General features: G+C 40.7%; 2 protein-coding genes across 2 annotated transcripts in view; one reads left to right on the top strand and one right to left on the bottom strand.

Moving 5' to 3' along the window:
• LOC117978267 (protein eyes shut homolog) overlaps positions 1-3,070 on the top strand; it is a 377,736-nt gene extending 374,666 nt beyond the window's left edge. Inside the window, exon 12 of the mRNA XM_063605329.1 lies at positions 751-3,070. Coding sequence (XP_063461399.1) covers positions 751-754 — 4 coding nt within the window. The 3' untranslated portion in view covers positions 755-3,070. The remainder of the gene's footprint in view (positions 1-750) is intronic.
• Positions 3,071-15,375: 12,305 nt separating this feature from the next.
• Positions 15,376-24,741, bottom strand: LOC129397987 (zinc finger CCCH domain-containing protein 11C-like). Its single transcript, XM_063605326.1, has 2 exons — positions 21,614-24,741; positions 15,376-21,246 (listed from the first exon to the last, which is right to left on the bottom strand). The coding sequence occupies exon 2, from the start codon at positions 20,721-20,723 to the stop codon at positions 18,492-18,494; it is 2,232 nt and encodes a 743-aa protein (XP_063461396.1). The 5' UTR covers positions 20,724-21,246; positions 21,614-24,741; the 3' UTR covers positions 15,376-18,491.
• Positions 24,742-27,617: the final 2,876 nt, after the last annotated feature.

The following is a 27,617-nucleotide window of genomic DNA, read 5'->3' as shown; positions in this document are numbered from 1 at the left end:
TTATAAGGGGAAAAGGGCAAAAATTAATATTTTGTGGGTATTATCTGCACAAAAGACACATCAAGTAGTTATTTAATTTTTGCAAATTAAATAGCAGGATGTGCTTTTTTCCCTAAATCAAGAGCCACTGAGGTATGGATGGAACACATTGGAACCAGTGAGCCTGAGATGGAGTCTGGCCTGGACTTTTTTCTTTCTTTTTTTTTTTTTTTTGAGACGGATTCTTGCTCTCTCACCTGGGCTGGAGTGCAGTGGCACAATCTTGGCTCACTTGCAACCTCTGCCTCCTGGATTCAAGTGATTCTCCTGCCTCAGCCTCCTGAGTAGCTGGGACTACAGGCGCGCACCCCCAGGCCCAGCTAAGTTTTGTATTTTTAGTAGAGACGGGATTTCACCATGTTGGCCAGGATGGTCTCGATCTCTTGACTTTGTGATCCACCCACCTTGGTCTCCCAAAGTGCTGGGATTACAGGCATAAGCCACTGCGCCCGTCCTGGCCTGGACTTCTTACACCCTGCTGGTCGCATGGATATATTCCTGCTGCATAACTAGCCCCAGTGGCTGAGCCTCTGCGGTCTGACTGAGATCAGGTGCAAAGCAGCAATCTCACTGTTATTAATAAGCAATGCTGACAAGCTCATACTAACCTTCCCAAAACTCCTGAGACCTGTGGTTACAAAATGACGCTATTAATCGGTACATTTCATGCCTCAGCTTAAAACCCCAGAGTCCTACTTCTTTCTCTTGAAGGTGAACCGTGCTTTCCGCATTTCATCTGGTTCCTCTCTCTGTGGATACGTCTGGATAATTAGATCCTGCATATGCAAGAATAAAATGAAGAAAAAGGTGACCTGCCTAGTCCAGTTTCAGGGTAAATTATCTGCTAGGTAAGCATAGAATCCCTTCTTGGCATAAGTGTAGCACATTAATTGGGCTAAGCATCTCCATCTCTTTTCTCTGCCTTGCCAAATATCTCATTCAGTTATCATATCTTGGTACGAGGAAGCTGTGAGGGAGTGGAGAAAAGAAAAGCATCCTGCCACACAAATAAGGAAAATGAGATTCAGAAGGTTTAAGTGACTTGCCTATTCTCTGACCCTAAAGAAATCTAACTTACTAAAGCCTTTTCTCCTTCACTAACTTTCCATCTCTAATCTAAACCTAATTTGTGCATTTCACCAGGCATCACATTGTCTCTCTCACTGATTTTGAGGCAATGGCCAGGCCCCCTACCAGCTCACACAACATCTTTGTGCCAGTCAGAAAAGGCACCCCTTCTTCCTGGCACATGCAGCCCCACATTGGCCAGAGCTCAGCCTCATTTTAGACTGGGCATGATACCATAGTGCTGGTTATAGCCTTCATGACTGTATTGCAGCCCCTTAATATGGCTGGACAACTAAGGTGGCTCCCAACACAAAGAAACTTCCTCTTAAATAGCTTGTTGACATTTTAAATTAGAGATGTCAAAACTTGAGGATATTATCTTCTTCATTAAGTCTCTTTCCATTTTGTCTGTTCCCATCCGTGACACTCCCAGAAACCTCTGCCCTCAATCTTGGAATCAATATTTATTCTAGCAGGCTTGTCTTCATCCTCACATCCAGGTTGACACCAAATCTTTCCAACTCTTTTTTGAAAAATAGCAAGTACATTTTTTCCCTCCAACTGCAACCCTCTTTTAGCCTGTGGATTTACTCTTAGACTCCTGAAACAAATTCCCAGTCTGTTTTATATTTTACCGTCTTACACTTCCAGGCCATCCAATGAAACAAGAAGAATCATATTTCTTGGCCACCATTTTAAATCATGTTAATCCATTTCTCAGAATACTGCATCTGCCAAAAAAAAAAAAAAAAAAAAAAAAAAGGCTTTCATACTCTCTACTAGTTTTAATCCCACAAAATCTCCGTAGTCTTACAGAGCACTGCCATGGGTTGAGTTGTCCAACAGCAGACCTGAAACAATGTTTAGCATTTAGTGTATCTCTAGGGTATCCCTTGGGACCAACAGCTGTGAAAAGAAGGGGAAAACAATTGAGCAGAGGGAGAAGTCAGGTTGTGATGCAGACCTGATTGCCTTAGCCAACTCCACAGGAAGCTGTAGGTGCCTGCTGGAGTTGCCTCACTTAGGGTGAACATGGCCCTCCATCAGTCACTGCATGCCAACCTTTGAGGGGATGGGGGTGGTGGCCTTAGCTAAGGCCACCTTTTTCAGGCCACCTGTTTAAGGCCACTTGTTAAGGGCCACCTTAAGGCCACCTGTTTAAGCTGCACCTCTGCAGCTAAAAGAATCCCTGAAGGGGCTGAGCCCTAGAGGCTATCTACTGGCAGAACTATAACTGGCAGAAGGACAACATGTCCTTCTGAGATGCACATCTCTGTTTCTACCACCATCTATCCCATGTGCCACTTGGATCCACTTCAAGGAGCCAAATGTGCCACTTGAATACATTCAAGGAGCAGTTCCTCCACTGTACCAAGAGGCATCTCTTCCCAGTGAAATCTACAATAGGGGAAGTTAATAGGAGGAACTCCACCCCTGCTTCTGCACCAGTCCCAGGGCTGCAACTGATACTCATCATCTCCTTCCTCCATTATCCATCTGGATTCCTCCTATATCAGGCTGCAGCTCTGCTAGTCTTAGTAGCTTACCTGATGGCATGAACTAGACACTCATTTCTGAGGGACCTGAGCTCCTGGTCACCATGCCCTTATCAGGCTACATGTGCTTTTGTCTTCTCAGCACTTTCTATTCCTTTTGGAATCTCTCATTGGCTGACTCGCAGCCCAAATTCTCCCTCTTGACTTGAGTCCCTTCAGCATGTAGTCCCCATCCATTTTTTGTGTGTGTTATTTTTATTTTTTTTTTTTCCCCTGCATTGCATCCTTAGGCAGCTCCATTTACACTCGCTAGTTAATTCCTTTCTTTAGTCTTTCTGTCAGTTCTTCCCCATCTCCTTTTCCGTTCTATTATTAGGCATCACAGAGCTACAAAAGATCACCTGTGAGACCTAGACTCTCTTTAGAGGGTAGGAAAGGCAAAAGAGTAGGGGAGTTGGGGAAATAAGCTGGCAAACAGAAAATTTTTCTTGAAAAATTGGATGGCTGGGGGAGAAGGAAGCAAAAATTCCCAGCAGACCAGGAAGTCAATAGGAAGGCATTCTAGCTCTCTTTCAATGATTATGTCTAGCTCAAAATATGGAGTGAATACTTGTTGAGATAACCAAGCAGCCACTTCCCTGTTTAACAGACTACTTTGAGGGAGGGAGTCCTACACTCACCTCCCCTAGCAAAGCGGCATCATTCCTCTTTCAACCAACCATCCATCTATCTGTATCACTGATTCAACAAATACTTATTGAGTGTCTACAATGTGCCAGTTCAGAGAATGTTCCATGATTATACAGAAGAAATTTTAAACTCCTGTTTGGACATCATCTTAATAAAGACACAAATATAATTCAACAATGTTTTTGAAAATAAGAGGAATAAGAAGTAAGGCCAAGTATCAGGACAGTACATTTAAATGTTTTCGGTTCTTCTATGGAAAACTGAAGACTTTCAGATTCAATGAACAAAACCCATGATTTGCTAAAATAGAGTGGCATTTTAATTTAAAAAAAAAAAATATATATATATATTTTGAGATGGAGACTCACTCTGTTGCCCAGGCTGGAGTGTGGTGATGTGATCTTGGCTCACCACAACCTCCGCTTCCTGGGTTAAAGAGATTCTCCTGCCTCCGCCTCCCAAGTAGCTGGGATTACAGGCATGTGCCACGATGCCCTAATTGTTTTTTTGTTTTTTTTTGTTTTTTTTTGTCTTTGTTTTTTTGCATTTTTAGTAGAGACGGGGTTTTGCCATGTTGGCCAGTTTGGTCTCGAACTCCTGACCTCAAGTGATCCACCTGCCTTGGCCTCTCAAAGTGCTGGGATTACAGGCCTGAGACACCACACCCAGCCAAATAGTGACATTTTAAAAGTTTAAAAATATAAAGATAAAAATCATGTAAACATATATATATGTAAATACACAAATCAAAAGTAGAAAATAATATTAATATCAGAAAAAAATAGAATTCACAACAAAACTATTACCAGGCTGGGCGCAGTGGCTCACGACGGTAATCCCAGCAGTTTCGCAGGCCAAGGCGGGTGGATCCCTTGAGCTCAGGAGTTTGAGACCAGCCTGGCCAACATGGTGAAACCCCATCTCTACTAAAGATTCAAAAAATAGCCAGGCATGGTGGCACATGCCTGTTGTCCCAGCTACTTCAGTGGCTAAGGAAGGAGAATCGCTTGAACCCAGGAGGCGGAGGCTGCAATGAGCCGAGATCGTGCCCCTGCACTCCAGCCTGGGTGATGGAATGAGACTCTGTCTTAAAAAATACATATATATTATATATATAAATTATATATATTTTATATATATTATATTACATATAAATTATATATACAAAATATATGTAATACATATAATATATAAAAAATATATAATATATATATAAAATATGTATATAACCAGGATCAGTGGTGACCAGCCTCCAAGATGACCCTCAATGACCCTGCCTGCCTCCGAGTACCCACACTCTTGTGAAGTCTCCTCCCACACGCACTATACCAGGGTTAGTCTGTTTGAACAATAGCAGATGTGGAAGTGATGGTAAGTCATTTCTGAGATTAGACTTTGAAAGAGTATAATTTCCACGTTGAGCTCTCTTGTTCTCTCTGTCTCTTTGTGTCTTTGTCTCTCTCTCTCTCTCTGATCTATTGCTGGAAAAGAGGAGTGAGAAGGGGAAAGGAGTGAAAAGCAAGTTGCCATATTGTGAACAGTTCTATGGAGAGGGCTGCACGGTAAAAAAAAAAAAAAAATGGAGCCTCCAGCCGGGCGCGGTGGCTCACGCATGTAATCCCAGCACTTTGGGAGGCCGAGGTGGGCGGATCATGAGGTCAGGAAATCAAGACCATCCTGGCTAACATGGTGAAATCCCGTCTCTACTGAAAATACAAACAATTAGCTGGGCGTGGTGGCGGGCGCCTGTCATCCCAGCTACTCTGGAGGCTGAGGCAGGAGAATTGCTTGAACCCCGGAGGAGGAGGTTGCGGTGAGCCGAGATCGCACCACTGCCCTCCAGCCTGGGCAACAGAGGGAGACTCTGTCTCAAAGAAAGAAAGAAAGGAAATGTAGCCTCCAGCCAAGAGCTAGCAAGGAATCGAGCTCTGTCGGTATCCAAGTGAGTGAGCTTAGCAGTGCATTCTCCAGCCCCAGCCAAGCCTTGAGACAATGGCAGCCCAGGAAGAAAAGCTTGACTGTGACTTTGTGAGAGATGTTGAACCAGCCAAGCTGCCCCTAGATTTCCTTGCCTCAGAAATTGCATGAGATACTAAATGTTTGTTGTTTTAAGCCACTAAGTGTTGGAGTAATTTGTTTCACAGCAATAGATAACAGAATCAAAGACATTCATTTTATAAAATATACAGACCGTAACAATAGGAAAACAAAAATCATACCAAAACTACAAATGAAAAACAGTATTTACAAGAATTGTTCACACATTTAACAGAATATTAAATGTAGCTTTATATTAGTAAAAATAAAACATGCCTTTAAATGTATAATTTTCTGGAGAAATATAAATGACTAAAAATTGACTCCAGATAATAAACTGAGCAAATTAGTAATCAGTGAATAGATTTAAGTAGAAAATCAAACACCTATTACAGATTTTTTCCATTATCTCTCCACAAAGATCTAGGTTTAGCTGCTCCAACCAATGAGTTCTTCCAACAATTGAGGTAAAATAAATACTTTGACATTTAAAAAAAGACAAAATCAGCCTTAAAATGATAAATTGATAGCATATCCTAATTGCTAAGCCTTACAAACATAAAGAGAAATCATAGTTATAAATATAGATACAATATTTATTCTATAAAATTTTCAAATTGAAATCCACACAGAATATAGTCTTTTCAACAAATGATGCTGGGTCAATTCAAGACACATGCACATGTATGTTTATTGCAGCACTGTTCACAATAGCAAAGACTTGGAACCAACCCAAGTGCCCATCGGTGATAGACTGGATAAAGAGAATGTGGCACATATGCAACTTGGAATACTATGCAGCCACAACGAAGGATGAGTTCGTGTCCTTTGCAGGGACGTGGATGAAGCTGGAAACCATCATTCTTAGCAGACTAATACAGGAACGGAAAACCAAACACTGCACGTTCTCACTCATAAGTGGGAGTTGAACAATGAGAACACATGACACAGGGAGGGGAACATCACACACTGGGGCCTGCCAGGGGGAGAGGGGCTAGGGGAGGGATAGCATCAGGAGAAATACCTAATGTGGATGATGGGTTGATGGGTGCAGCAAACCACCGTGGCACTTGTATACCTATGTAACAAACCTGTATGTTCTACACATACATCCCAGAACTTAAAGTATAAAAATAATTTTTTTAAAAAGTTGACGATTTAAAAAAGAAACGACCCTTACCACCCACCACACATGAAAATCCATTCTGGGTGATTGTAGATGTAACTGTGAAAAGTGTGAAAGAGAAAATAATAAAGCAATTAGAAGATAATCTAAGACTATAACGCAGATAATACCTTCAAGACTTTAGGACAGGTAAGGATTTGATAAATTGGGACCAAAAATGACTGTTCATAAGAAAAGATGGATACATTGGATGTTAAAATTAAAAACTTCTTTTCAACACAAACACCATTTAGAGACTACAAAAACAAGTCACAGAGTGAGGAAAGATATTTGCCACACACATAACTAACAAAAGACTTGCATCCAGATAAATAATTTTTAAACTTTTACAAATTAACTATAACTAGATAAATAATGCAATAGAGAAAAGAAGGAAATACTTGAGTGGACACTTCAGGAAAAGGATATCTGCATATTTTCAATCTTATTTGTAGTCAGAGAAATGCAAATTAAAACCTCAATGAGATACTACTACTATTTACCAAGGAGAATAACTAAAATAAAGAAGAGAGATAATCCTAACTGCTGACATGGATATGTAGCAATAGGATGTCTCTTATATTGCTGGTGGGAGTTAAATTGGGACAATGATTTAGGAAAACTGCTTACATTATCTACTAAAGTTGAACATGTACATACCTATGACACAGATATTGCACTCCAAAGTGTATATTCAACAGAAAGGGGATCATGGTAACCAAAAATATTTCCAAGAATGCCCAGAGCAACATGATTTATAAAAATGAAAAGCTAGAAACAATATATTGTGATAAATTCATAAAGTGGAATACTATGAAGCAGTAATACTGAATGAACCACAGTTATTATATTCAATAATATAGATGAATTTCACAAACATAATATGGAGCAAAAGAAGCCAGATGCAAGATTTATACAGATGATTTCATTTATAGAAAGTTGGAAAAGAGACACAACTGAACTCCAGTGTTAGAATGAGCGTAACAGTTACATTGGGGAGGAAGAAGGGAGTAGTGATGGGGAGGAGACATCAGAAGACTTCTGGATACTGGAAATATTATTTTTTAACTTGAGTAGTTTTACAGCAATGTTCATCCAAGGACAATTCATTGAGTGGTATGCATTTATGTATAGTAGAGTATTCTCTATGTATCTTAATGTTCAATAAACATTAAGATACAAAAGCTCAAACTTTCACCCTATCATGGTATTTGAGAGAAAAAGACAAATAAAATTAGAATGTCTATGAATTAGAAAATTCTGAATAGAAGTAGTAAAACAGTCTATTACACTGGACCTCAGATTTGACATGCAGTAAACTACTCAGCAGACAACTGGTGATTTTCAGTTAAGTATGAGGCACAGGTATTAATGTATCCCTACGGCTACAAAAGTCAGAGATGATTATGTGTGCTCTGTGAGATTCCATTCATTTGAACGGGTATTCAGTGGGTGGTCTCAGCAAATTCCATAACTATCAAGCATTGGAATGAGAAGTGTTTTGGTGATATGATTTACTTTGAGTTATCAATCAATTTAATCAAATTAGTCAAAGTTATTTTGACCAGGCTTTGGAGAAATGTAAACAGTGACCCTTCTGTATGGGATTGTTAGTTGATACAGGACTGAAGTTTTACCCTGATAAACAGACCTTCAGAAACTTATTCCATGAACAAAAATCTATGTGAGTGAGCACAGTTCCTGAAAATGTTCCCATCATCATCATTGGCTATGTCCCATCCTTGGGTACTGAATAAATGATGTTCTTGGAGTTCAGTAGATACAAGATTTCTGAAGAGCTAGCTGCAACTCTCTTAATGGTGTAACTCAAGGATATTAGGTTTTAGCTGGAAAACACACACACACACACACACACACACACACACACACACACACACACACATACCATAAGGGGAAGTCCAAAGAAGAGAAAGAGGGTTGAGTGCTTTTGAACCTTTAAGGATTGATGAAGACACATTAAGCAAATGTTTAAGACTTTCTTATCCTGTTTTATGCATTCAATGGATATATGTTGAGTGCCCTCCATTTCTTGTGACAGGCACTATTCTGAGTGCTAGGAATGATAGAGCAGGAACGAAAACAGATAAAAACCCGATTTCATGGAGCTTATATTTAATTGGAAGAGACAGAATAAAAAATTTTTAAAAACCTCTCTTAGAAGTAATGAATGCTATGGAGAAAAATCAAAACAAGGATTAACAATTGTGGAGGGGGGGTTTTGATTTTAAATGGGGTGATCATTGAGAAGGTAACATTTGAGAAAGTACTTGAAGGAGGTAAGGAAGCATGTAAGCATGTATACACACACACGCACATACACACACACACACAGATAGACACACCTGAAGGAAGAGCAACCCAGGCAGATGGAACAGCCAATGGAAAGGCACTAAGTGGGGAAATGTTTGGCTTCTGTGAAAAACAGCAAGGTCAGCAAGGCTGGAGGGGAGTGGGTGGTGGATAAAATTTGAGAAGACAAGGACAATAGTCATTGCAGAGGGTCTGATCAGATACCACCTTGCAGGCCATTATAGGACTTGGGCTTTTATTCCTATTAATGTGGGAAGCTCTTGGAGGCTTTTGAGCAGAGGATAACTAACATGCTCTGACTTATGTATTGAAAAGACTGCTTTGACTGCTACATTGAGTACAGACTAAAGCTGGCTGAAAACAGAAGCAGGGAGACCAGTTAGGAGGCAATTACAAGGCCACGTAGGAGATGAGGTGGCCTGGGCCAGGTGTTTGCTGTGAAGATACTGAGAAGGGATCAGATTCTGGATATACTCTGAAGGTAGAGACAAAGGGTATTTAGTAGGTAGACTGTTATTTAGATAGTTTGAACAGCTAACGTGAGAATAACAGAGGAGTCAGAAATGACTCCAAGATTTTTGCCCTGAAACACTGGGAAGATGAAGTTGTCATTTATCGAGATACGGAAAACTGCAGAAAGACCATGTCTGGAGGCAAGATCAGGAGCTCAGCTGTGATCACAGTATGTCTGAGATGCCTAAAGGACACCCAGATAGACAGTTGAATAAGTTTTGAGTCAAGGGAGAATTCGGGGCTGATCCTTTAAGCATGTGTTAATCACGCATGTATGGGGTCACTTCTTTACTCTAAACCCTCCTATAATTTCCCAGATATAAACTAGGGAGCTGTCAACATTTGGATGGTTTTTAGAGCCATGACAAAAGATGGGATTACCAAGTGAATGAAAGTACCCGAAGAAAGACAGAAGAGGTACAAGAATAGGCCCCGGGTGACTCCAACATAATATCTCACCAGCCCTACCTATGGGGAAAAAATATCCCCCAGGGAATAGGCCAGGGCCATCTAGACTTGTAGGGTTCAAGATGCTCTTTAAGAGGTGTGAGGAAAGCTGGAGTTTGCCTTTGTGTCCATGTTGCTGGTGTTCCACGAAACAGTAGGGAATCTCTACTACCTCATCTGGGGGTTGAGGACTGGAGTAAAGCAAAACAAGCAGCTGTTAAATTAGGGGAAGTGACAACGCAGTGATAATCTGAAGATCCCAGGTCTTCAGATGAAAGCTCCCTCCTAAAGAGCCAGAATTTAACTTTGAGATTGGCATATATTCCAACTGGTTACAGGAACATTGAACTAGGTATCTCCCAGTGGAAAGGAAAACAGAAAGACCTGTTTAACGTTGAAGCTCTGCCCCCATGTTCCTGAGAGCATACTGTGATAACTGTGACCATAGAGAAAAGAAAAAGCCAATAGCTGAAATGAATCAGGTTGTTGGGGGCCTAAGATAAGTAAGTGCAACTTGTTTACATGTAAAACATTTGTCTTGTCAATTTGGGCATTTTATCTGGAAATTATCCAAAGCAGCAATTATCTAGAGCTAGCATGCTAGACTGTTTATCCCTAGACATGGGTGGGGGATGAGGGGATAGAATGCAGGTTTTCATGGCACTTATAGAGTGTGGGAGGTCTCTTTGTTTTGTATTTAAGAAAAAGAATGCAAAATTAGGCACGGGGCCATGGAAGTGACCTATGCGAGTGACGGCCCTAAAGCTATAGTTTTCCTAACTTCACAGAAAATCCACCTCTGACCCTAAACCCAGATGACAGAAACCTTGGGAGCAATAACTGATCACTTAATTTATCATGACCAAGTTTATCTTACAAGTGCCAGGAAGTATTCAGAGTTAGTCAGGCATCATAGGAAAACTCTCCTTTATGTCTATTTCTCACTCAAAGGTATTCAAATAAAAGGAAACATATTAAAGGCACTTAGATAAAGGAAGGCATAGTAAATATTCTTGTTCCATGAAATACCATCTTCTAACCACCTTAACAGATGCAACAGTTGAACAATCTAGCTGTGCTCCGCTGATATTAGAAATACCGTGGTCTGAGCCAAAGGACCAGTGATGGCATCAGGAATTATGTCACTGGCTATATCCTATATATATGTTTACCAGATAAAATACATGATATCCAGCTAAATATAAATTTCAAATATACAATAAATAATTTTTAGCAAAACTGTACCCCTACATACTTATGCATAGGACATACTTATACCAGAAAAGCACTCGTTTTTCTGAAATTCACATTTAACTTGGCATCCCATATTTTTATTCGCTAAGTTTAGTAATGCTACCTACACTGATTTCTGCTTTGGGATACATAATGAGTGATAATTTGGAGAGCCTACTAAACAGAAAATCAAAGGGACAGAGGATAAATATTGTATTAGTAGGTCACATGGTTGCTTCCAACATTGGCCCTGACAGTTATCATTACTCATATAATAATACTCAACTGTCATATCAGAATCTGCAAAAGGGGGCTGAGGGTTGTGCAGAATTCGTGCATATTTAATTGACACAAATTAAATATTAAATATTAATTTAATTAGTAAAAACTATTCACTTTTAACTAATGAAAAGGATGGAAACGCTGCTTTTGTAAATAGGCAGCATTATTGGGAACACAATATTCTACTGCGTTCCCCATCCATAAGTCAAACCATCTGTAAGTCCAGGACTAAGTGTTATCTGTAATTGCTTAAAGTGCAACATTGGTCAAATATGCATAAAGCAGCTAATTGTGAAATATGAGTAATGGGTCTATTTGTTCAATGGGTAAAACTCACTTATCCTCCTTTGACATAGAAAATAGGATTAAATGTAAAACTTATGTCCCAGCTCATAGAGAAACTTACCAGAAACATGTCCAAGTACTTTGTTTACCATCCAACCCTTTTAGTTATATATCTATGAATATTAATATTGTAGTACTTCATACTTTTTAAGTATTTATAGATATACGTATCGCTTCTCGGCCTTTTGGCGAAGATCAAGCGTAGTATTTATAGATATACGTATGTTCTTTTATTCCCTCCTCAAAAAATAATATTTTATTTATCATCCCCATTAAAAATTATGTATTCATTTGACAGATATTTAATGGGTATCGATTATGCGCTTGGAAAACAATAGTGAACACGACAGGAAAAGTTGGTCATTACAGAACTAACCTTCTAGTAAGAAATAAATAATATTTTAAAATAATAATAATAAAATTTCAGTTGGCAATATTGCCATGAAGATATAAAACAGAGCAAGAGAGACAGTGGCTGCTATTTTAGCTAGGATGGTGAAAACCCATTTGAAGTGGTAACACTTGAGTTAGACATGGAGCTTATATGATAATGATAAACCAGCCAGTGGAAATGGGAATCGCTCGAGAAATGGAGCCACTCCTTGGAGAAGAAATGAGCTTAGCAAATGAGCTGCTCATAGAACAGTAAGAACTAGATGACCGTAGCAGAATGAGAAGGGTGTGGAAAGAGCTAAGGTTCAGATGAGGCAGAAGAGGTAGACACGGCAAGGTCACGTGGAGCCTTGAAGGGCATACTGAAGAGTTTGGGTTTTTTTATTTCCTTGTTTTTGTTTTTGACTAACCCTGGCATAGTGTGTGAGGGAGGGAACTTCACAAGAGTGTGGGTACTCGGAGGCAGGCAGGATCATTGAGGGTCATCTTGGAAGCTGGTCACCACTAATCCCAGATATATCTATAGATAGATAGATAGATAGATAGATAGATAGATAGATAGATAGATAGATTTAGACAGAGTCTCACTCCATCACCCAGGCTGGAGTGCAGTGTCATGATCTCGGCTCACTGCAACCTCTGCCTCCTGGGTTCAAGCAATTCTCCTGCCTCAGCCTCCCGAGTAGCTGGGATTACAGGCACATGCCACCTTGCCTGACTAATTTTTATATTTTTAGTAGAGTTGAGGTTTCACCATGTTGGCCAGCCTGGTCTCAAACTCCTGACCTCAAGTGATCTGTCTACCTTGGCCTCTCAAAGTGCTGGGATCACAGGCATGAGCCACCATGCCCAGCCAAGAGTTTGTATAGTCCAGTGCAATGGGAGGGACCTGAAGGGGTTAGAGCAAGATAGTATTGTGATCCAATGCATCCTGAAAGGATCAATATGGCTATTCAACCAAGAAAAATTGAACAGGGATCAAGGGGAGGAAGACAAAAGTAGAAGTAGACTGGAGGCCAATTGTCTAGGCAATAGATGTTGAGGCCTTGGATGTCACTGTGAAAGGGAGAGAAGTAGTCACGTCTGTTTGAAAGTAGGATCAATTGGACGTGCTGCTAAATTGGCAGTAAGAGGCAAGGGGAAAGATACATAAAGGATAACCATAGAATTTTTACCGGGAAGCTTGGTTGCTATTAACTGAGATGGGAACTGATGTTCATTAAAATTAAAACACATTCCCATAATCACACTTTAAGTACCAGAGCAAAGATTCGAATTCAGTTCTTCCTAATGCTCCAATATTTTGGGGTTGGTGAGCTGATTAATGTCTACTAGTGTGCTTACTTATTTAAAAGTCCCCCTTTTAAGCTATAAGCTCCTCAGTGACAGAGACTTGGTGATATCTGATATCTAGTCGTAGGAACCAGAGGCACATGAATAATGCTTTTTTGAGAACATTTGTAACAAGATATGACAAGTCTACCAGGCCCCATGTTTCCCGTCACCCTTGGCTGATTCACCAATTTTTTTCTTTAAGGCAGCTATAGATGCTTTCTATAGTGTTGGTTTTGAATTCTGCTATGGAAGTACAATGGTCATTTCAGAGGCCTGCAAACTTTCCCCTTCTAAGGAAGTGTATGGGTGCAATTACGAACATATGTTAACGGAAATAAAACACATGCTAATTATTTCCCTACACGCAAAACCGTCTTGATGGAACCATCAACAGCCTTTATTTATTTGAGGAAATCTAGCGAAATAATATCTCATCAGCTATCTCATAACATTCTGTATTTGATTACCAGTTGAAATACTCCAAACTCCACACTAGTTTTTTTCTAATTTTTTTAACCCTATAGGTTTTAATACCATGCAATTCTCAACCTCTGCATGACTTTTTTCTCCTTGTAAACAATTAGGAGCCATCTGGTTCCATGGATTTCCCGATCCTCCTGAGAATTTAAACTTAACACACCAAAAGGTTTGATTCGCCCAAGCACTACTATTACATTATTCAACTGGTTTTCTAGTCTTGGATCTTAAACAATATCTTCCTTAGAAAATCAGAAGAAATTTTCTCTTCATACTTCATATAATCCTCTTGCTCTATGTATAATACTAAGCTTTGAGGACCTCCTCAAAGCTATCTTGAAATGATTTACCAAAATATTTGCCAACTTGCCTCTTTCTATGGCAACATATAACTCAAACTGTATCACTTTGTCAATCCCAGTTTTTCTAAGTACCTGTCAAAAAAATTCAAAGGAGTTGGAGTTAGATAGAAAAGGAAACAGATTCCCCTTGGCACCTGTTTGTGCAATGTTGAGCTATGTCTGGGTACCCACTTCAATCTGAAACATTTGCATTCCTGATAAATAGGGGGAATTTTTTCTGAGAAGGCTAATGAAAACAGAGATCTTTCTCACTCAAGATACTAATCAACTTAAAACACCCTGGCTCAAATCCCTTTCTGATAAACACCAAGATCTTATTATGTAATAAAGTTTATTGATATAGTAGTAAATGGCCCATTGAGATGTAGCCTAAGGAAAATTTCTTGGAGATTTTTATTATGGCATATCTGGTAAGAAAGTTGTTTTAAACTTGTCAGGCAAGACATTATCTAAAAGGCTCTTTATTCAGCCTGAGGCAGTGGCTCACGCCTGTAATTCTAGCACTTTGGGAGGCCAAGGCAGGTGGATCACCTGAGGTCAGGAGTTCAAGACCAGCCTGGCCAACAAGTGAAACCCTGTCTCTAATAAAAACACAAAAAATTAGCTGGGCGTGGTGGGATGTGCCTGTAGTCTGTCCCAACTGCTAGGGAGGCTGAGGCAGAAGAATCGCTTGAACCCGGGAGGTGGAGGCTGCAGTGAGCTGAGATCACACCACTGCACTCCAGCCTGGATGACAGTGAGACATCATCTCAAATAAATAAATAAATAAAAATAAAAGGCTCTTTATTCAATAAACACACTTATACACACATAGAAGTGGGAGAGTGGGGGAGAGAGAAGAAAACTTCCAAAGTTACCTAGGTTTTTGTTGGACAAGATGAGATACTATAATGCTCCTCGTTCTTATGATTTTTACTCCCCAAAATGAGGGGATAACAACTGAATTGTTCTCGTACACGCTAAAGCCACAGTCTCAGAAAAACATATCCCACAATTTAAAGGACGAGTGCTGCTGATGGGTACAGAGGAGGAATTATCTTTCATACAATGCATTAAGATATTCCAAGTGATTTATGGATGTATTTGAGAATTAACGGATTGAAGCTCGTGAAAACTGCTAAGAGAAACTGAAAATGGAAACATTAGTTGTTCACATTAAATCTAAACATGTTTAGAGCAAGTTTAGGGACTGTCACTTCTCAATGTGATAGAATAACTGGTACCAAATCTGTCTCTCTGCCGTAAACGGCTAGGAAATTGGACAAAATACATGAGACAGCTGTTTTCAGACGTTAGAAAACAGACACAGCACAGAAGTGTGAGTCTTCAGAACAGGAAAAGAAATGAGGTAAGCCCTATAACCAACATGGCTTTCTGGATGTAGGCACTTCCAAGACTGCAGTAAGAGAGGAGGAACCATGACAAGGCAGATCCAACTTACTGAATTTAATAGACAGAGATCAGAGTTAAAGGAGCTAAAAGAGCTGAAATGTGAGGCACAGAGAGAAAGAACTCCAGAAATCTATACAGGCAGCTATCCTGAGTCCTTCATTGAATATTAGGCTACATATGCATGAAATGAAACTCTATGAGGCCAGGCAAAAACAGCTACTGGGATTTGTGAGCTGGGGGTTGAGTTGCAGCCAGCCAGAATGGAGGCATTGCTGACCACCCTGAATATTTCCTCGAGCCTCCTGAAGAGGCGTGCTTCAAAAGGATAATTAAATTAGCCCTAAAGAAAAACTTACTCTAGACGCATACTCCCAAACTTAAAAATACACTTAAAAAGGATCAGGTTGAATGGTAAGTAACTGAACTCCCCGGCAAAACAAAATTCGGCTTTCCAGAGGAAGACTACAAAATCTAGACTTTCTTTTTTTTTTTTTTTTTTTTTTTTTTGAGACGGACTCTTGCTCTGCTGCCCAGGCTGGAGTGCAGTGGCACGATCTCAGCTCACTGCAACCTCCGCCTCCCAGGTTCACGCCATTCTCCTGCCTCAGCCTCCCAAGTAGCTGGGACTACAGGCACCCACCACCACGCCTGGCTAATTTCTTTCTTTCTTTCTTTTTTTTTTTTTTTTTCCTACATCGGTTGTATTTAAAACACAAACAAGTATTTCTCTTTCTGTAAGGGCAAATGGTTCAAATAATGCGGAACACGAAACATTGACTAATACAAGTTTATTTTTTAAAAGAGCAAAAGAATAAAGAATATATACAAAAGGGACCTGGAATCTGTAAGCTGATTCCAAAAGCGAAATAAGTAGAAAATCCGTGGTGAAACCTGAACATTCTACCCCTGCTTTGGAGAAGGGCTATCATACAACATTCAGTCAGCTGAAGATGGATTGCTAGAGGTGTGTCGATACATAAATTTCAAGTCATTTTTGCTTGTGCAGAATCATCCCAATCTTAACAAGACTGAATGGGCAGTCCTGTGGCTTTCTTCCTTTTCCATATTCCCAACAAGGCTACGTGAAGTTCAACTCTTGATGAGCCGCTTACAACAGCAGTTCCTTAGGAGCCAACATGACAGGTGGGTCAGATTTCCCTATGAGAAACAAAACTGGCCACCTACAGCAAAATATCAAAATGGGTAAATCCTTCCTTCCTCTTCCTTCTGATTATATACAACATATCTCCTTTCAAGACTATTATTTCCGTCATGCTTATTCCTTCACAAATCTAAACCTTGAGGTGATATGAAGGAAACCAACATCAAGAAAAGAAAACTCAATTCAGAAATGAAGAAAACTGGCAGGTATACAATACACCCCCAGAGCATCTCAATATCCCTGGCACAGTACAATTCGGTGTACTGCTACAGCCCATAGATAAATATTGGCAGCTTGAATAAGCTCATTTTTTCCCTCAGGTGGTTAAAGGCCACCACATAAATACTGGGCAACAGGGGTTTGTTGGGAGAATTAGAAATAAAAAATTAACCAAATTTTGTCCCTGTGTTAATTCAATGCCAGCAAGGAGGCAAGTACTGAAGAAGAAAAGGGACAATTTTCATACGAAAAAAGAATTCCTCTAATCATGTCACCATCTCATATAATGAATCCAGGGAATCCCAGAAATAGAAAATTAGTTTCAGGGGACCCCTGAGGCACTTTAAAGCCTTTTAAAAAATTACAGTAATAATAAATTAGATATTGCTCTTCAGAGGCCAACAGAGCAGCAGAAGCATCAAGATCAGGTCCAAAGAGTTATGCCCACATTACAGGCTTCCTGAGCTGCTCAGCCCTCTTTAAAGCTTAGTTGAATCTCTAAATACCTTTACAAAGACATACAATTTAACGCAGACTGAGTGGGTATTTTTGTTTAGTGGTAGCATAAAATTTGGTCCTTAATGGTAGCAGCTGTCTTCATCCATTTCAAACTCAGGTAATATTAAGTACATCAAGACAATACATAAAGAATACAACAAAGGAGAAAAAAGCCAAAACTGACAAACACCTCAAGGAGTCATTAAGTTTGCTTACACCCTTTCACTTGATCTCCCTCTCAGTCTCTTTTTTGTGGAGAGAAGGGTATGACAGAACTTTTTTCTCAAAAGATGATAAACAATGGCATCAAATGGACAAAATGGTTATAAAGTAACTTTAAAAATCTGACCCCAAGGAATCCAGGACACATACAGATAATTCAGAGGTATACTTCTGATTTGGGGCAAATTCTAGACTAAAGAAATGATCGTCTCAGGTAAATGTTACAATAGATGAAACTAAGTCCAGTTTTTTGGCGGTTTTTTTTTTTTTTAAAGTGTCCTCACTACCACCTTCAGCTATCAATCATTTCTCATAGCTCAAGCGGAAGGTCATCTTCATCTTTCCCAGGATCCAGGTCAACCTCAGCTTCCCATTTGCCTCCTGAAATCTCCCACGTTAGTTTCTCAAAATCATCCTCCACAGAGAGTGGGGGCTTTCCTGTTGAGGCAGAGCTGAGTCGGCGAGTTTTCATGCTCATTTGGGGTGAGGAAGGGCCAGACGCCTCCGGGGGTGAGGAATCTGAAGAGGACTGGGTTGGAGGCAGCACAAGACTGTCTCTAACCAAACACCGCATATTCTCACTCATAGGTGGGAATTGAGCAATGAGATCACATGGACACAGGAAGGGGAATATCACACTCTGGGGACTGTGGTGGGGTGGGGGGAGGGGGGAGGGATAGCACTGGGAGATATACCTACTGCTAGATGACGAGTTAGTGGGTGCAGCGCACCAGCATGGCACATGTATACAGATGTAACTAACCTGCACAATGTGCACGTGTACCCTAAAACTTACAGTATATTAAAAAAAAAAGAAAGAAAGAAAAAAAAAAGAAAAAGAAAAAGAAAAAGAAAAAAAGACTGTCTCTAGGATTTTCTGCTTCAGGCACAGTGACTGATTTGTCCTCAGAGACAAGCAGGACAACAGCATCCACAGCTGCCTTTTTGGCTGGGGGTTCCTGTAGGACGCTGCTGGAGCTGAGTGGCTTCACAGCGGCAGTGACAGCAAGGTGCATCTCCACTGCCTTACGTTTTGGGGCCAATTTGGGGGATGACACAACTTTAACCACAGATTGCTTCACGTTCACTTTGGGTTTAGCTTCACCCCTTTTTTCCAAGGTCTGTGCTGCCCATTTCACATTCAAGAATGAGTCTGCAATCCCTGAGGTTTCTACCTCCACCTTCTGGGATGACTTTGTGGGAAGCTGCTTGGTCAGGTGCCATGTGATTCCTGGCACAGCAGTGAGCACTGGTTTCTCTGCCACTCGGGTATTGCAAGAGGCTACATCTCCCTGAAGAGGTGTCGAGACTGATTTTTCCCTCTCCTGCTGTTTCCGCATGCGCATCTCTCTCATGGTCGCACATCTCTTGACTTGAATTTTACTGATGTCAACTCCTGTGGTCTCAACTGAAGCCTCTGTAGCTTCCATTCTAATACGGCTCTGAAAATCAACTTCATTTCCTTCCTGAAGTATCTTCTCTTCTTTCCTCCATGTTCTTTGGGTGACTCGCAGCAGCAACCTTGCCCCCGGAGTGGCCTCATGTTGAGACGGGGAGCTGGTGCTGCTCTCAGAGCTCTGCTGCACCCTCAGTGCCTTCTCCAGTTTAATTTCTTCCAGCGTCTTCATGTGCACCTCCTGCATGGACTTTGTTTTACCTGCAGGCTCCTCTGATTGTCCTTTGCTGGCAACAATGGGTGGCAAAACTACTGTTTTTTTAATTTCACTATCAGTCTTTAGCTTCATGCAAGTTGTATCCTTTTTGCTTTTTTGTCTCTCTGCTTCCTGCTGCCTATGTTCTTCTTCAGCCAGGACCTCAGAGAAGGTTTTGATACGGAGAGTGGAGGAGCTTCTTGCTCCTGAAGTAGAATCATCAGTTTTTGAAGGTCCTTCTGTCTTGAGTTTAGTTTGCGATTCCCCATGTTTCTGACTGGCTCTTTCAAGAAGCATTTCTTCTAATGTCTTCACATGGATCTCACCAACTTTATTAACTTTATCTGTTGCGTCCTCATTATTTGGATCAGCTGACATGCCTAATCGCTCCTTAAGAGACTTGGAAACTTGAGCTGTCTTTGGTGTTTCGTCAGTGTTAGTTTCCGGAGCTTCAACTTTCTTCCCTAGCCTCTGTGCCAGGCTACGCTTTAATGGAGGATCACTGTCAGCGCCTGCCGAAAATTTTCGTTTCCCCAGTCTCTCAGTAAGACCCAATCTAACCAAGGGTTCTTCTCCTTGTTTGGTGGAGAGAGTTACTGTCTTCACCACAGTCCTGACATTTTCTTTTTCAGGACCTGGAACAGGCTCAGGGTGGAGCAAAAGACTGGAAACTCCTGAAGAACCCTCACCTTGCTTCTTAGATTTTTCCTTCATTTTCTCTGACTTAATTTCCTCAAGAGTTTTTATTCCAAAATGCAAACATTCACCTTGCTTTATATTGACTGCAGGTCTCCGGACAGAAGTCACTCGTAATCCATTGTGAACTTCAGGAGTTGGTTGCAGGGTAGGTGTTTTGGTTTCATCAGGAAACTGATCATCATCATCTTCATCATCATCTGCAGCATTAATTACAACTGGTGGATGCTTGGGGCTAGGAACATTTTCGGAACTTTCTACTTTCATAACGCTCCGCAGCTGAGGGGAAGGATTGGACTGGACAGACAATTTGTTCTGCTGAACTGAAAGTTGGCTAGCCTTCACTTCCTCTTCTGGTGACTCAGGCACAGTTGTGCTCGGAGGTAGGAAAAGGCCATCAACATATCGTCCTCTATTGTGATGGAAAGCGCAGTTTAATTTTTGACATCCTGTTGGCTGATTTTCCCAATAACAAGGAACTTCACTGCGTTTTTTATCAATCTCCATGTGCCGAAACCTGCACACCCGTCGAAAACAGCGCCCTTCTCGCCATAATGTGCAAACAGTTTCATTTCCTAGTGCAGCTTCACAGTGACGGAATGGGCAGCTGTCACCTTTGGTACATGTAGAATAGAAAAAAAAATAGCAGTCTTCTCCTTGATTAGGCATGCTGGGTAGATTCTTAGATCAGAAGTGGCTTCTTGAAACAAGCCACTGCTTCCTCAAAGCAAGGACAAGGCTCCAAGTCCTCGTGAAATGGGTTTAATCTTCCAAATGACAACTTGATCACAGAAATTGTCTTTAAACTGTAATCATTAGCTGGTTGCTCTCAACAGGAACGTCTGTGTCTTCACTGAGTTCCAATCTATTACGCCTGTAGGTCGAACCAACACTCAATCCATGAATTAATAATAATGAGGCAGAAAAAATTTTCCTCCTCACATTGCCAAGAAAACCTCTCAGCCACAATTCAAACACAGCATGTGTTTTTAAAACATCTCCCAACTACTGGGAGATTAAGTCCATTCAAATAACCTTTGTCAGACTGGAGACAGCTAGGGTTAGTTATCTCCTCAAAAACAAAACAAAACAAACAAAGAAAAAAAACAAAAAAAAGAGTTCATTTAAAGATGAACTTGAGAGTCAAAGGATCATGAAAAAAAATCCATCTTCCATAGCTGAACAATATAATCTGAAAAACAAAAAAAACATCAGTTTTTCAGTAAGATCCAATTTCTGGTCTTCAAGATTTCTTCACACTTAATACTAGTCAATTTTCCAGGAATTTTTTGGGCAGGGAATATCCCCAAATCCTAAAAAGCATCGCTATCTCTAGTTCCACAGCCTCCTTCTCAAGGTCCAGAATCAAGGCCTGGAAGATGTCAACACTATAGGCCTTCCCCACAGGAATCCGCACCGATTATGGGAGTTCAGGGGTGTTCTTCATTACGGTTTCACCAATCCTACAAGGAGTACGGAAGTGTCCCTGTTGCTCTTGACTCCCACGCTGAGGGCCAGGGGTGGGAGTGTAATGAGGGTGGGGAATGGGTGTAGGATACCGGAATAAGGTCGGTGGCTTTCTGTATGTGGAGTTTGAGACAAGCTCCAAAGTCGTGGGACCCGAACCGATGACACTATCCCCGACTCCCGCTTGCTGCTACGTCTTTCTTCTTGCTTGGCCGCTGCCGTCCGTCGTCCTCCGAGCAGCAGCAGCACTAGCAGAAAACCAAGACTGCCAGCGTCAAAGATGGCGCCCGGCTACAGGCTCCGCTCTAAGGCCCGGCCGGTAAAAGTGCCAGCACGACGCAGGGCGCGAGGGTTCTGGAAGACGTAGTTCCTCTATGACGCGATGCCTAAGATCTAATTTCATATATCTTTGGTAGAGACGGGGTTTCACCGTGTTAGCCAGGATGGTCTCGATCTCCTGACCTCGTGATCTGCCCGCCTCCGCCTCCCAAAGTGCTGGGATTACAGGCATGAGTTACCACACCCAGCCCCAAATCTAGACTTTCAATAAAATATTTACAATGTCTAACATCCTAACAAAAATTATTTAAAATGCAAAGGATCAGCAAAGTACAAGCCATAACAGGAGAAAAATAAGTCAATACAAACAGATTTTTATATTTTAGCCTCTTACACTTCCAGGCCTTCCAATGAAATAAGAAGAATCATATTTCTTGGCCACCATTTTAAATCATGTTAATCCATTTCTCAGAATACTGCATCTGCCAAAAAAAAAAAAAAAAAAAAAAAGGCTTTCATACCCTCTACTAGTTTTAATCCCACAAAATCTCCGTAGTCTTACAGAGCACTGCCATGGGTTGAGTTGTCCAACAGCAGACCTGAAACAATGTTTAGCGTTTAGTATATTTCTAGGGTATCCCTTGGGACCAACAGCTGTGAAAAGAAGGGGAAAACAATTGAGCAGAGGGAGAAGTCAGGTTGTGATGCAGACCTGATTGCCTTAGCCAACTCCACAGGAAGCTGTAGGTGCCTGCTGGAGTTGCCTCACTTAGGGTGAACATGGCCCTCCATCAGTCACTGCATGCCAACCTTTGAGGGGATGGGGGTGGTGGCCTTAGCTAAGGCCACCTTTTTCAGGCCACCTGTTTAAGGCCACTTGTTAAGGGCCACCTTAAGGCCACCTGTTTAAGCTGCACCTCTGCAGCTAAAAGAATCCCTGAAGGGGCTGAGCCCTAGAGGCTATCTACTGGCAGAACTATAACTGGCAGAAGGACAACATGTCCTTCTGAGATGCACATCTCTGTTTCTACCACCATCTATCCCATGTGCCACTTGGATCCACTTCAAGGAGCCAAATGTGCCACTTGAATACATTCAAGGAGCAGTTCCTCCACTGTACCAAGAGGCATCTCTTCCCAGTGAAATCTACAATAGGGGAAGTTAATAGGAGGAACTCCACCCCTGCTTCTGCACCAGTCCCAGGGCTGCAACTGATACTCATCATCTCCTTCCTCCATTATCCATCTGGATTCCTCCTATATCAGGCTGCAGCTCTGCTAGTCTTAGTAGCTTACCTGATGGCATGAACTAGACACTCATTTCTGAGGGACCTGAGCTCCTGGTCACCATGCCCTTATCAGGCTACATGTGCTTTTGTCTTCTCAGCACTTTCTATTCCTTTTGGAATCTCTCATTGGCTGACTCGCAGCCCAAATTCTCCCTCTTGACTTGAGTCCCTTCAGCATGTAGTCCCCATCCATTTTTTGTGTGTGTTATTTTTATTTTTATTTTTTTCCCCTGCATTGCATCCTTAGGCAGCTCCATTTACACTCGCTAGTTAATTCCTTTCTTTAGTCTTTCTGTCAGTTCTTCCCCATCTCCTTTTCCGTTCTATTATTAGGCATCACAGAGCTACAAAAGATCACCTGTGAGACCTAGACTCTCTTTAGAGGGTAGGAAAGGCAAAAGAGTAGGGGAGTTGGGGAAATAAGCTGGCAAACAGAAAATTTTTCTTGAAAAATTGGATGGCTGGGGGAGAAGGAAGCAAAATTTCCCAGCAGACCAGGAAGTCAATAGGAAGGCATTCTAGCTCTCTTTCAATGATTATGTCTAGCTCAAAATATGGAGTGAATACTTGTTGAGATAACCAAGCAGCCACTTCCCTGTTTAACAGACTACTTTGAGGGAGGGAGTCCTACACTCACCTCCCCTAGCAAAGCGGCATCATTCCTCTTTCAACCAACCATCCATCTATCTGTATCACTGATTCAACAAATACTTATTGAGTGTCTACAATGTGCCAGTTCAGAGAATGTTCCATGATTATACAGAAGAAATTTTAAACTCCTGTTTGGACATCATCTTAATAAAGACACAAATATAATTCAACAATGTTTTTGAAAATAAGAGGAATAAGAAGTAAGGCCAAGTATCAGGACAGTACATTTAAATGTTTTCGGTTCTTCTATGGAAAACTGAAGACTTTCAGATTCAATGAACAAAACCCATGATTTGCTAAAATAGAGTGGCATTTTAATTTAAAAAAAAATACATATATATATATTTTGAGATGGAGACTCACTCTGTTGCCCAGGCTGGAGTGTGGTGATGTGATCTTGGCTCACCACAACCTCCGCTTCCTGGGTTAAAGAGATTCTCCTGCCTCCGCCTCCCAAGTAGCTGGGATTACAGGCATGTGCCACGATGCCCTAATTGTTTTTTTGTTTTTTTTTGTTTTTTTTTGTCTTTGTTTTTTTGCATTTTTAGTAGAGACGGGGTTTTGCCATGTTGGCCAGTTTGGTCTCGAACTCCTGACCTCAAGTGATCCACCTGCCTTGGCCTCTCAAAGTGCTGGGATTACAGGCCTGAGACACCACACCCAGCCAAATAGTGACATTTTAAAAGTTTAAAAATATAAAGATAAAAATCATGTAAACATATATATATGTAAATACACAAATCAAAAGTAGAAAATAATATTAATATCAGAAAAAAATAGAATTCACAACAAAACTATTACCAGGCTGGGCGCAGTGGCTCACGACGGTAATCCCAGCAGTTTCGCAGGCCAAGGCGGGTGGATCCCTTGAGCTCAGGAGTTTGAGACCAGCCTGGCCAACATGGTGAAACCCCATCTCTACTAAAGATTCAAAAAATAGCCAGGCATGGTGGCACATGCCTGTTGTCCCAGCTACTTCAGTGGCTAAGGAAGGAGAATCGCTTGAACCCAGGAGGTGGAGGCTGCAATGAGCCGAGATCGTGCCCCTGCACTCCAGCCTGGGTGATGGAATGAGACTCTGTCTTAAAAAATACATATATATTATATATATAAATTATATATATTTTATATATATTATATTACATATAAATTATATATACAAAATATATGTAATACATATAATATATAAAAAATATATAATATATATATAAAATATGTATATAACCAGGATCAGTGGTGACCAGCCTCCAAGATGACCCTCAATGACCCTGCCTGCCTCCGAGTACCCACACTCTTGTGAAGTCTCCTCCCACACGCACTATACCAGGGTTAGTCTGTTTGAACAATAGCAGATGTGGAAGTGATGGTAAGTCATTTCTGAGATTAGACTTTGAAAGAGTATAATTTCCACGTTGAGCTCTCTTGTTCTCTCTGTCTCTTTGTGTCTTTGTCTCTCTCTCTCTCTCTGATCTATTGCTGGAAAAGAGGAGTGAGAAGGGGAAAGGAGTGAAAAGCAAGTTGCCATATTGTGAACAGTTCTATGGAGAGGGCTGCACGGTAAAAAAAAAAAAAAAAAATGGAGCCTCCAGCCGGGCGCGGTGGCTCACGCATGTAATCCCAGCACTTTGGGAGGCCGAGGTGGGCGGATCATGAGGTCAGGAAATCAAGACCATCCTGGCTAACATGGTGAAATCCCGTCTCTACTGAAAATACAAACAATTAGCTGGGCGTGGTGGCGGGCGCCTGTCATCCCAGCTACTCTGGAGGCTGAGGCAGGAGAATTGCTTGAACCCCGGAGGAGGAGGTTGCGGTGAGCCGAGATCGCACCACTGCCCTCCAGCCTGGGCAACAGAGGGAGACTCTGTCTCAAAGAAAGAAAGAAAGGAAATGTAGCCTCCAGCCAAGAGCTAGCAAGGAATCGAGCTCTGTCGGTATCCAAGTGAGTGAGCTTAGCAGTGCATTCTCCAGCCCCAGCCAAGCCTTGAGACAATGGCAGCCCAGGAAGAAAAGCTTGACTGTGACTTTGTGAGAGATGTTGAACCAGCCAAGCTGCCCCTAGATTTCCTTGCCTCAGAAATTGCATGAGATACTAAATGTTTGTTGTTTTAAGCCACTAAGTGTTGGAGTAATTTGTTTCACAGCAATAGATAACAGAATCAAAGACATTCATTTTATAAAATATACAGACCGTAACAATAGGAAAACAAAAATCATACCAAAACTACAAGTGAAAAACAGTATTTACAAGAATTGTTCACACATTTAACAGAATATTAAATGTAGCTTTATATTAGTAAAAATAAAACATGCCTTTAAATGTATAATTTTCTGGAGAAATATAAATGACTAAAAATTGACTCCAGATAATAAACTGAGCAAATTAGTAATCAGTGAATAGATTTAAGTAGAAAATCAAACACCTATTACAGATTTTTTCCATTATCTCTCCACAAAGATCTAGGTTTAGCTGCTCCAACCAATGAGTTCTTCCAACAATTGAGGTAAAATAAATACTTTGACATTTAAAAAAAGACAAAATCAGCCTTAAAATGATAAATTGATAGCATATCCTAATTGCTAAGCCTTACAAACATAAAGAGAAATCATAGTTATAAATATAGATACAATATTTATTCTATAAAATTTTCAAATTGAAATCCACACAGAATATAGTCTTTTCAACAAATGATGCTGGGTCAATTCAAGACACATGCACATGTATGTTTATTGCAGCACTGTTCACAATAGCAAAGACTTGGAACCAACCCAAGTGCCCATCGGTGATAGACTGGATAAAGAGAATGTGGCACATATGCAACTTGGAATACTATGCAGCCACAACGAAGGATGAGTTCGTGTCCTTTGCAGGGACGTGGATGAAGCTGGAAACCATCATTCTTAGCAGACTAATACAGGAACGGAAAACCAAACACTGCACGTTCTCACTCATAAGTGGGAGTTGAACAATGAGAACACATGACACAGGGAGGGGAACATCACACACTGGGGCCTGCCAGGGGGAGAGGGGCTAGGGGAGGGATAGCATCAGGAGAAATACCTAATGTGGATGATGGGTTGATGGGTGCAGCAAACCACCGTGGCACTTGTATACCTATGTAACAAACCTGTATGTTCTACACATACATCCCAGAACTTAAAGTATAAAAATAATTTTTTTAAAAAGTTGACGATTTAAAAAAGAAACGACCCTTACCACCCACCACACATGAAAATCCATTCTGGGTGATTGTAGATGTAACTGTGAAAAGTGTGAAAGAGAAAATAATAAAGCAATTAGAAGATAATCTAAGACTATAACGCAGATAATACCTTCAAGACTTTAGGACAGGTAAGGATTTGATAAATTGGGACCAAAAATGACTGTTCATAAGAAAAGATGGATACATTGGATGTTAAAATTAAAAACTTCTTTTCAACACAAACACCATTTAGAGACTACAAAAACAAGTCACAGAGTGAGGAAAGATATTTGCCACACACATAACTAACAAAAGACTTGCATCCAGATAAATAATTTTTAAACTTTTACAAATTAACTATAACTAGATAAATAATGCAATAGAGAAAAGAAGGAAATACTTGAGTGGACACTTCAGGAAAAGGATATCTGCATATTTTCAATCTTATTTGTAGTCAGAGAAATGCAAATTAAAACCTCAATGAGATACTACTACTATTTACCAAGGAGAATAACTAAAATAAAGAAGAGAGATAATCCTAACTGCTGACATGGATATGTAGCAATAGGATGTCTCTTATATTGCTGGTGGGAGTTAAATTGGGACAATGATTTAGGAAAACTGCTTACATTATCTACTAAAGTTGAACATGTACATACCTATGACACAGATATTGCA

The sequence above is a fragment of the Pan paniscus genome, chromosome 5 (assembly GCF_029289425.2).
Source record: "Pan paniscus chromosome 5, NHGRI_mPanPan1-v2.0_pri, whole genome shotgun sequence".
NCBI lineage: Eukaryota > Metazoa > Chordata > Mammalia > Primates > Hominidae > Pan > Pan paniscus.
The sequence above is the reverse complement of the archived record's forward strand: the minus strand, read 5'-3'. Positions and strand labels throughout refer to the sequence as shown.